A 10,710-nucleotide genomic window follows, 5' to 3' on the forward strand; every position below is an offset into this window, starting at 1 on the left:
ATGTTAGCTATATTGACAGAAGTACTCTGCTGTCGACATAGCTGCGTCTACACTGGGGGCTATGTCAGCATAATTATGTTGGTTAGGGATTTTTTTCACACCCTAGTCCATTGTAGCTACGTTGACATAACTTTTAAGTATAGACCAAGCCTTAGACTGAACTTCAACCCCTACCCCCTGAAATCACCCGGTAAACTCTCTTCCTCTGCCTCTTTGGGTTATGCCCAGTCTTGTATCTTAACCTTTTCTTCTGTCCCATCCAATAATAGCTACTTTTCAGTTGCCATTGGAGTACATTAGTGAACTGAGTTTCCTTTTCCTTATGCAGATGGGTGAATTTGGAGCTAGGCCAAATGCTGGTAGGCGTACAAGCTTCTTCCCGAGAGCTCTACCAGTGTACCTCATCCCTGACTTGCAGTTTCCCCTGCTATTCCCGTCCACCACTCTTGCTAAATTGGGTGTGGTGGCTTTGCAGTGGAGCAAGAGGATTAGGCTGAGACCATGTAAATTCTTTTTGTGACTTAAGCAAGAGAAGAGCCCAGGTTCCCCGAGGGGGAAGGGAGAATGACTAAATGCTTGGGCAGGAAGGTCATTTCCTCACTTTAATCCATCTTGTTTTCTCCCCCATGCCCCAGGCTCCGTTAACCAAGATGGGCAGAACACCCAAGGTAGCAGTGATGGATTCTTCAGCTCTAAGGTGGCAGTATTTGCTGCAATCGGTGCAGGCTGTGTCATCTTCATCCTTATCATCATCTTCCTTGTTGTCCTCCTGATCAAGATCCGCAAGCGGCACCGGAAGCACACCCAGCAGCGGGCAGCAGCCTTGTCACTTAGCACCTTGGCCAGTCCCAAGTGCAGTGGTAATGCAGGTTCAGAACCCAGCGATATCATCATCCCCTTACGGACTACAGAAAATAATTACTGCCCTCACTATGAAAAGGTGAGCGGGGACTATGGGCACCCCGTCTACATTGTCCAGGAGATGCCCCCTCAGAGCCCAGCCAACATCTACTACAAGGTCTGAGGCCTACTACAAGGTCTGAGCCTCGGCATCCTACCAATGCAAGAGCACTAGAGAGCTGAGGGCCCTGGGGGCAGCCGCTGGCTCTCCCCACTAGCGTGCTCGCTCTGTGAGGGAGGAAGTGAAAAGAACCACATGGCAAGACCAGGGGAGCGCAAGGGTCTCGCACCTGATAGTGGATCACTCGCACGCTCTCGCTCTGTTTTTCCCTTTGTATTTAGTTTTGTAGTTCTCAGCTTTTGTAATCCCAAAACTCGAGGGTGGGCCTTCAGCATCCTCCTCCTGCTTCAGACTGCATCCTGGCTCTAGACACATCTAACCGTGATGTGGCCCTAGCTGCGCACAGCAGCCATTGTGCGTGGGCGCTGTGCCTTTCCTCACTCTGATGCCCCTGGCGATACCAGAAAACTCTGCCCTCTCTTGTTTTGGGGATGTCCCTTTCAGCTTTTCCATCTATATTATGTTAAGTATTCTTGTGCTTGGGGCTGTGCTGGTTGTTGCTTTGGTCCAGGATTGTCCTAGGAGTCGGATTAACTTGTGGGCCCCAAGAAGAACCTCCACTCACCTGAGGAATGAGCAGCTTGCGGCAGCACTTTGCGTAGGCGTGCCAAGGACGTAGACCCTGTGCAGGGAGGAGGCTGACAAACCCAACATACTATTATTATTATTATAATTATTTTTTAACTTTTGTAACATTTTTATTTTTGTGAAATATTGGTGGGACTGTGAGCCACCACCTGCAGCCTTCTGGCATGCTCTTCTCCCTCTGCCATGCCAATCCCCTGGCCATGCTCTGCCAGGACACAAACTCTCACCTTCTGCTGTCCTTGCCATTTTAAACTTTTGTGTTAAGTTTGTAGCAGTCAACTCTTTTTTACCTGCTTAAACGAGGGGGGAGAGGAAAAATATAACTGAAATGGTCAGTGCATGAGAAAATCCAGGGTTCTACCCCATGCCACCAGAGCCAGGAGCCTCCTCCCATTCAACAAGACAGTAGCCTTTGTGGGAACTCCTCCGAAAGGCATGTCTTCCTCATGGCATGCCCCTTGCCTGATCTCTTTTCCTAGGACAGAGGCTGAGCTACTTTCTCCAACATCAGGGAGCGGACAGGAGGACAGCATTTACTGATGGTCTCAGTCAGGCTGGATCTGGGACTGGGCTGAGAGAAAGGGTGGGAGCATTCAGTAACTTAGTCACAGGGTTCGTTCTTGGCTCTGTCGTTTCCACAGATCCTGAAGTTGGTTTGCTCTTTGGGTTCAGGCCACAGGGTTTCCATCTGGACAGGAAACGAAATGAATCATGCCTGCTCTGAAGCCCGTACTTGACATGTTCTCAGGAGGCTAGAGCAAATGTTAAGAGAGCAGGAGAAAGCAAACTGCATTGATGTTGGGGGTGGGGCAGATATTCAGTGGCCACAGCAGTTAGGCTGTTCTGACCCTGGCTGACCTGGGGAGGTTGGAATTCTGAGTAAACTCAAAGGCCATCTAGGCCCCCATGTACCCCAGCATCCTCACCCTTTCCACAAAGAGCAGCTGGGCCTCTTCTCCCACTGACCCTTTCGTTTCTAGAACTCTTATGTATGTTTGATCTGTTTTCCCTAGTGACTGCCAGGCATGAGCCAGTCATTCAGCACTAGAAGCGGGGCTTAGCTCCTTGATGGCTTCAGCAAACCCTATTGATTGCTGTTGTCATGGCATGAACACCAGTCAAAGACCCTGCTCCATCCTCCTGATTTACTAGGTAACAGATCACCCTATCTGGCTCCATTCCGTGAATGCATGCGTCCCACCTCACAGGGCAGGAATGGCTGTGTCCTGCAGTACAGAGGAACCCATCACAGGAATACTGCAGTTCCTTGCAGTTATGGCCCCAGATCTAGTAGTAACATGACTGAGTGGCAGTGTTTGAGGGATCTTGGCGCGTCTTTGAGAAGGTCCTGCCATGCTGACCTTGTTGTGTCCAAGGGGTCGGTGGCTACATTCCCAGTCTGTCCTTGGGGTGGGATTTCCCAACATCTCATAAAAATGTAGGGCTGAAAGGGACCTCGAGAGGGCAAATGTAGCCCCCTTTCATAGAATCATAGAATAACAGGGTTGGAAGGGACCTCAGGAGGTCATCTAGTCCAACCCCTGCTCAAAGCAGGACCAATCCCCAACTAAATCATCCCAGCCAGGGCTTTGTCAAGCCTGACCTTAAAAACTTCTAAGGAAGTAGATTCCACCACCTCCCTAGGTAACGCATTCCAGTGTTTCACCACCCTCCTAGTGAAAAAGTTTTTCCTAATATCCAACCTAAACCTCCCCCACTGCAACTTGAGACCATTACTCCTTGTTCTGTCATCTGCTACCACTGAGAACAGTCTAGATCCATCCTCTTTGGAACCCCCTTTCAGGTAGTTGAAAGCAGCTATCAAATCCCCCCTCTTTCTTCTCTTCCACAGACTAAACAATCCCAGTTCCCTCAGCCTCTCCTCATAAGTCATGTGTTCCAGTCCCCTAATCATTTTTGTTGCCCTCTGCTGGATTCTTCCCAATTTTTTCACATCCTTCTTGTAGTGTGGGGCCCAAAACTGGACACAGTACTCCAGATGAGGCCTCACCAATGTCGAATAGAGGGGGACGATCAGGTCCCTCGATCTGCTGGCAGTGCCCCTAATTATACATCCCAAAATGCCATTGGCCTTTTTGGCTACAAGGGCACACTGTTGACTCATATCCAGCTTCTCGTCCACTGTAACCCCTTGGTCCTTTTCTGCAGAACTGCCGCCTAGCCATTCGGTCCCTAGTCTGTAGCGGTACATGGAATTCTTTCGTCCTAAGTGCAGGACTCTGCACTTGTCCTTGTTGAACCTCATCAGATTTCTTTTGGCCCAATCCTCTAATTTGTCTAGGTCCCTCTGTATCCTATCCCTACCCTCCAGCGTATCTACCTCTCCTCCTAGTTTAGTGTCATCTGCAAACTTGCTGAGGGTGCAATCCACACCATCCTCCAGATCATTTATGAAGATATTGAACAAAACTGGCCCGAGGACCGACCCTTGGGGCACTTCCCTTGATACCAGCTGCCAACTAGACATGGAGCCATTGATCACTACCCGTTGAGCCCAACAATCTAGCCAACTTTCTATCCACCTTATAGTCCATTCATCCAGCCCATATTTCTTTAACTTGCTGGCAAGAATACTGTGGGAGACGGTGTCAAACGCTTTGCTAAAGTCAAGGAACAACACGTCCACTGCTTTCCCCTCATCCACAGAGCCAGTTATCTCGTCATAGAAGGCAATTAGTCAGGCATGACTTGCCCTTGGTGAATCCATGTGACTGTTCCTGATCACTTTCCTCTCCTCTAAGTGCTTCAGAATTGATTCCTTGAGGACCTGCTCCATGATTTTTCCAGGGACTGAGGTGAGGCTGACTGGCTTGTAGTTCCCAGGATCCTCCTCCTTCCCTTTTTTAAAGATGGGCACTACATTAGCCTTTTTCCAGTCGTCCAGGGCTTCCCCCGATCGCCATGAGTTTTCAAAGATAATGGCCAATGGCTCTGCAATCACATCCGCCAACTCCTTTAGCACTCTCGGATGCAGTGCATCCAGCCCCATGGACTTGTACTTGTCCAGCTTTTCTAAATAGTCCCGAACCACTTCTTTCTCCACAGAGGGCTGGTCACCTCCTCCCCATGCTGTGCTGCCCAGTGCTGAAGCAGGACCAAGTAAACCTAGACCATCCCTCACAGGTGTTCAGAGGCTATTAGGAACACATTAGACCAGGGGAGGCCAACCTGAGCCTGAGAAGGAACCAGAATTTACCAATGTACATTGCCAAAGAGCCACTGTAATACGTCAGCAGCCCCACATCAGCTCCCCGCACCTAGCCCCTCCTACCCGCCAGCAGTCCTGTCGATCAACACCTCCCCTTCCCTTCCCGCGCCTCCCGCTGGCCATGATCAGCTGTTTCGTGGTGCACAGGAGGCTCTGGAGGAGATGGGGGAGGAATGAAGGCATGGCAGCCTTGGGGGAAGGGGTGGTGTGGGGGCAGGGCCTGGGGCAGAGCAGGGGGTTGAACAGTGAGCACCCCCCAGCCTATTGGAAAGTTGGCACCTGTAGCTCCAGCCCCGGAGTCAGCGTCTATGCAAGGAGCGGTGTATTAACCTCTGAAGAGCCACATGCGGCTCTGGAGCCACAGGTTGGCCACCCCTGCATTAGACAATGATGGCAATTCACAACCACCCGTGGGAGCCTATTCCAGAGTTTAATTACCCTGATGTTAGAAAGCTTTTCCTAATATTTAACCTGAATCTCCCTAGATGCAGTTTAAGCCCATTACTGCTTGTCCTACTTCAGTGGACATGGAGAACAATTGTTCCCTGTCCCATTTATCACAGCCTTTCACATATTTGAAGACTGTTGTCAGGTCCCCCAGCCGTCTTTTCTCAAGACTAAACATGCCCCTTTCCTAATAGGTCAGGTTCCCTAACAACTTTTATCCTTTTCGTTGCTGTGCTTTGGACTCTCACATCTTTCTTAAAGTGTGGTGCCCAGAACTGGACACAGTTTTCCAGCTGAGGTCTAAAAGAAGCATTGTCTTAAGTGAGTGTGATGTGATAACAAGGTGAGAGCCAGTGTTTCTGTGACCTTGTGTGGCTGCCTTCACGGCTGTCCCGGGGAGGGGGGTTTTCTGACCCTTCTGATGCTGCCTCCACCTCAGGCATGAGAATGGGTGGGGAGTGAGAGAGTTGCTTGTTTGTTCCTTGCCTTTTCCTTTGGGAAGTGGCTGCTTTGGAGGAAGTGCAGTGTGAGGGATAGAATTTGTGGGATAGACATTTCCTTAACTCATCCTTGAACCAAATAGTGAAGGTATTTCCAAGAGACAGAAAGTCCCTTCTCCCTCCCTGTCCTCTCTGTAAGATTCAGGTATGGAGCAGGGGAAGAGTCATCACTTCTCCCATGCAGGTCCTGCTTTGCTGGGCACGGTACTTAGGAGTCATTCAGTCCACTGGACTCACTCTGAGGCTGCCATCTGCCTTTCCCAGCCCTATTTCTGGGCGGGGATTAGTCGTCTCTTTAGTTTACTGGATCCCATTTGTAAATCCATGAAAGGAATTGGCTACAGCACAGTGTCTTAAACTATCTTGGGAACCAGAGGCCGTCAGGACATGACAGGGGCCCACAGCACCCACATCAACCTCCAAGCTGGGTTCTGCTTAAGGAGCTGCCTAGTGCCCTAACCCTCCCTCTGTTTTCCCTGCATGTTTCTTTGGTGTGAATTCAACTGTTCACATTTACTGGTGGCCCCAGAATTGGCTGTTTGGAAGTGCACGGCCGGAGAGCACCACCATGCAATGCAGCTGGGTGCAATGAGCACGTGCCTGCAGGCTGCAAGGGGAGATGTGGCCCAACTCCAGGTACAGCCCAATAAGTAGGGAGAAGGAACACAAAGCACAGCATACAGTGGGGGGCTCCACTGTCCTGATCTCATTACAGGGAGTCTCTCCTGAATCCTGCCCTTGTGCCTTCTCCCTCTAACCCAGGGCACTTATTTCCATAAGGCGTCTGTAAAACCAGGAGGGATATGGGGCCCACTGAGATCTAGAGGGGAAAGCGGGCACTGTGCTCTGTGGAAATGGCCTCCTGGGGGCTGCATCAAAGAGCAATTGTTCAGTTTTTTAGAAATGAAAAAATGAGAGCTCAGGGTTGAGCAGAGCACCATTCTCCTCTCCCTCTCCCTCCAATCCCAGACAGGGCAAGAAGCAGGATGCCCCCCACCCTCCACTTCTCAGCACCGTGCAGGGCAATAAACCGGCTAGAGTCATGGCTGCCTTTACGGTGGGAGGAGAAGAGCCTTAGAATCACAGGGAACTTAAGCTGATCCCATTGTCCCTCCTTGTGGGCTCTGGGCTGAGGCACAGCGGAAGGGACACTGTTCAGCTGCCAGCCCCTGAGAGATGGCAGGATTACAAGAGGTTTCATTTTACACCTTTCAGTTTTGCTCCCTCCCCAAATGCACCTTTACTTCCCCGCTGCGGGGGTCTGTGCAGGATGCCGTGCTGTGCCGCATAGCTGCCAGGCTGGGCAGTGTTTTGCCAAGGTGTTTCTAAAGCGCTTAGACAAAAGTGCACTTTGAGGCTTGCTCGGCTGAGGTCGTTGGCCAGGGTCCAGGTTTTTCAGGACTCCACAGAGGATTGACTGAGTCTGTTGTGCAAAACTACGAAAAGATTCTAATCTTAGAGATATCCCCCCTCCCCAAAAAATCAGCATCCTGTTTCCAAGTGCAACTAAAACAATCGAGATTGCTAAAACTGGAGAAGCAGCCCAGCCTGTGTGCATTGTTAAAGAACCGTTTGTTTACAAGGAGTTTCACCTCCCAGCCTGGAAAGGAGTGATTGGCAGTGGTTTGAGACTTCGATGGTCAAGCTGGAGGCATGCTTGATGGGAAGGGCTAGGAGACGCAAGGGGCTTGGGCTGGCTAGATGTTTAAACCAAAAGTAGATAAATACAATTGTTTCAACTTTTATTGTTAGCTCTCCAATGTGATTACTGCCCCCTGAATGCAGTGACTGTCCGCTCGCCCCTCCCCTGCTTTTCTGGGATTTTTAAATCTTAGTAGTATACTGCTAATGAAAGGGCAAAACCACCCATCATCAACAGAATGTGGGTTGCTTGGTCATAACCCCCATAAACGTAACTAACTCCTCTAGCTGTGGGCAGCTGAAAAAACTTGTAACCATGTCAAGGGGTGAAATTTGAACTGTAATCTTGCTGCGCACCTCAGTCTGCTGGGTCCTATAACTGAGTGTCCCTTTTGTTCTTTTCACTGAAAGAATTGAAGGTGGTTTTTGGTTTTGTTTTGTTTTTGTGTGTAAATACTAGTCTTTTTTGGAAGAAATAATGTAAAGATGTTTTGTATAAACTCTGAATTATTTTCTGGTTGCTTTTTCTTAGAAAAACAAATGAGAACTAAAAAAAAAAAATAACTGCAAGAACGGGTGTAAAACATTGTCATACCGCGATCAAATTCAGGAGGCTCATCGGCGAAAGGGTGTGTGTGCGCGGGCACTTTGGTGGAGCTATGGAGAATCAGGGAATGGGGTCTTTATTGCACTGTGACGCCCTTCTGACAACAAAAATTACTACATGGTCCCAGGAGGAGGGACTGAAGCTTGAGCCCACCCAAGCCCCAGCACCCCACGTGAGGGGCCAAAGGCTTCAGTCCCAGGCAGGGGGCCTGTAACCTGAGCCCCACCGCCAAGGGCTGAAATCCTCGGGCTTTGGCTTCAGCCCCGGACAGTGGGGCTCAGGCTTCAGCTTCAACCCCAGGCCCCAGAAAGTCTAAGCCAGTCCTGGTGACCCCATTAAAATGGGTTCGCAATCCAGAGTTTGAGAACCATTGCTCTAAAGGCTCTAAAAGCAGTTGGTAAATCCCCCTCTCCCCCCCACACACACATTTAAAAAAAAAGTTTTTAAGCCAAACTCATGAATTTGGGGGGCCTACCTCGTGATGTGTGAGTTGTCAGCGCTGGGGTGGGATGTTAACCCACCCCCTCTTCTTTCTAATTGATAAGAGAAAGCTAAACTCTCCCCACCCCTCCTTACTGTGCCTGATGCCTTCATGTTAGAGAAGTGCACTTTGCCTAACTAAAGTGAATGAGTGGGGAAGCACCAGAGGTTAGTCCCATGGGGGGAGGTGTGCACGTGCCTCATGGAAACCATTTCCAGCTCTGCTGTCACATCACGAATGGCAGGTGGTTCAGAGATGGAAGAGGCCTAGTAGGTCTGTCTCCGAGGTCTGAGTCTGTGGTGATTGCCCTGTGTATTACAGCTGCTGGTCAGTTAGTTATGCCAAAAACCTTCTGCATTATAGCAACACAGTGAGTTCATGTGAGGTGATTACTGCAGTCCCAGGTTCTCTGGAATGTTAAGTTGATGAGGTGAAAAGGGTCAAGAGAACCCATTGTCTCCATGGCAGTGCACGCGCAAACACACCCCGTAACGAGGCGTGCACCCACATTTCAGAGATGTAAACAGGTACACGTTCGTGGGGGGTGTACATACCGTGTGTATGCAAATACACCCTGGCATGACAGATGAGCCCATGCATCACAGCCATGTGCACATTTGGGTCATCTCATTAAATACCACAATCCAGTATTCTGCAGCAAGTTAAACTTCCTTCCATTTTCCTAAGCTGGGGACGACCTTAAGTCATGTGATCAACCAGTGGCGCTGCTGCCTCGGCCGCCCTTGCCCATCTGTGCTGGAGCAGTAACAGTCAGTTATGGTCTCACAGGCATTATGGCTGGATCATGCTCTCGCCTTTCCTTCCTGCACCTCAAGCTCTTTCTTGCCCCTACAGCTGATGTTGCCAGCAGGGTACTCCCAACTGTAAAAGATCTGAGGTAGCAAGTCATCCTCATACATTTCTGGAGTGTCAGTGAACCAGACGAAGGAGGGTGATTCACGAACACGTTCTGGGACTAGATTAGTGGTCAGGCTGCCAGTGCTGTGCTGCCCTGCTGCTGTAACTGATGTCCTCATCTGTATGCAGAGAGTACAGATGCTCTCCAGCCACAGGGCTAATGAGTGTTTACACATTTTGCCTTCATTAACAGAATTAAAGTACTCACCTTCTCTCCAGCCTCTCCACAGAGAGTCCATCCACTCAGGCCTCTCCTTGGCAGGCAACAGATGACTTGGTCTGAGAAACACTCCAAAATGAGAGTGCCTCTTCTCATGAATGATTGTTCCCTTCCCACCCTCATGATGAAGTGTAAGGTGCAGAGTATTTCTCCCTGCCCTAGAGCAAGATAGTCAGTGGGCAAGCATCTCACTGGCTGGTTGATCGTCTCTTGGTTTCTAATCATGTTCCATCCATTTGTTAAGTTTTGGTTTGGCTTCTGGGCCACAGCCCAGAGTCCTGGAATCCTATTGGCCATGCTCACCCAAACCATGTGTTCTTTTGTTCTTGTCATGTTCCTTTTTTTTATTCCTTTGCCTTTTACACAGCTGCTTTCACCCAGTATCATATCATCAATAATCAGTAATATGGAATCTGAATTCCATGGAGCCATGATGGAACCTGATATATTGTTAAATAAAAGATTTTTTTCCTATGGAAACCTAGCAGTCTTCTGTGTGTTTTTGTTCCTGCCCCAGACTCTTTCTGGAAATAATGTTGTTTTAAAAGAACCAGGAAAAGGTTAACTCAGGGAATTGATAATGGGCTACAAAGCAGTACCTTGAGGTGCTGAGTGCTAGACTGAAAAGCATTCGGAGAGAGTTTATTTTGACTGTTAAAAAAATGGTAACACATCTGTAACCCCCTCTCACTTGTCTTGTTTGACTCTTAGCTCCTCAGGGCAGAGATCTCATGTTCTGTGTTTGTACAGCTCCAAGCACAATGGAGTGCTGAGCCTGATTGCAACCTTAACTCCAACATGAAACTGCCACTGCTTTGAATCAGGCTCAAGTTAGAACCCACCAAAGCTTTTCTATCCGCCTATCAGTAATTGGCCCTCTGGTAAATAGGTTTGTTAAGGGGTTTTGGTCCTGTGCTAGTGGGGTAGGGATCCAGATCATACAAATGGCCAGTGTAAATGGTTTCAATGGATTTTTGTCTCAGCCAAAAAGCAAATGTGCCATGACGGAACTCTCCTCTCTCCCTGAGGTAGGGCTACAGGACCTTGGCAGAGGGCAG

The 10,710-nt window shown here is 49.3% G+C and overlaps 1 protein-coding gene across 2 annotated transcripts in view; it reads left to right on the top strand.

The window, feature by feature from the left end:
• Positions 1-10,107, top strand: part of EFNB1 (ephrin B1) — a 135,239-nt gene extending 125,132 nt beyond the window's left edge. For both annotated transcript variants that reach the window (XM_074964503.1, XM_074964502.1), the window contains one exon: positions 636-10,107. In XM_074964503.1, the coding sequence (XP_074820604.1) occupies positions 636-1,024 (389 nt within the window). In that variant the 3' untranslated portion in view covers positions 1,025-10,107. The remainder of the gene's footprint in view (positions 1-635) is intronic.
• The last annotated feature ends 603 nt before the right edge of the window (positions 10,108-10,710 follow it).

This window comes from Natator depressus, chromosome 9 (genome assembly GCF_965152275.1).
Source record: "Natator depressus isolate rNatDep1 chromosome 9, rNatDep2.hap1, whole genome shotgun sequence".
Taxonomy (NCBI): domain Eukaryota; kingdom Metazoa; phylum Chordata; order Testudines; family Cheloniidae; genus Natator; species Natator depressus.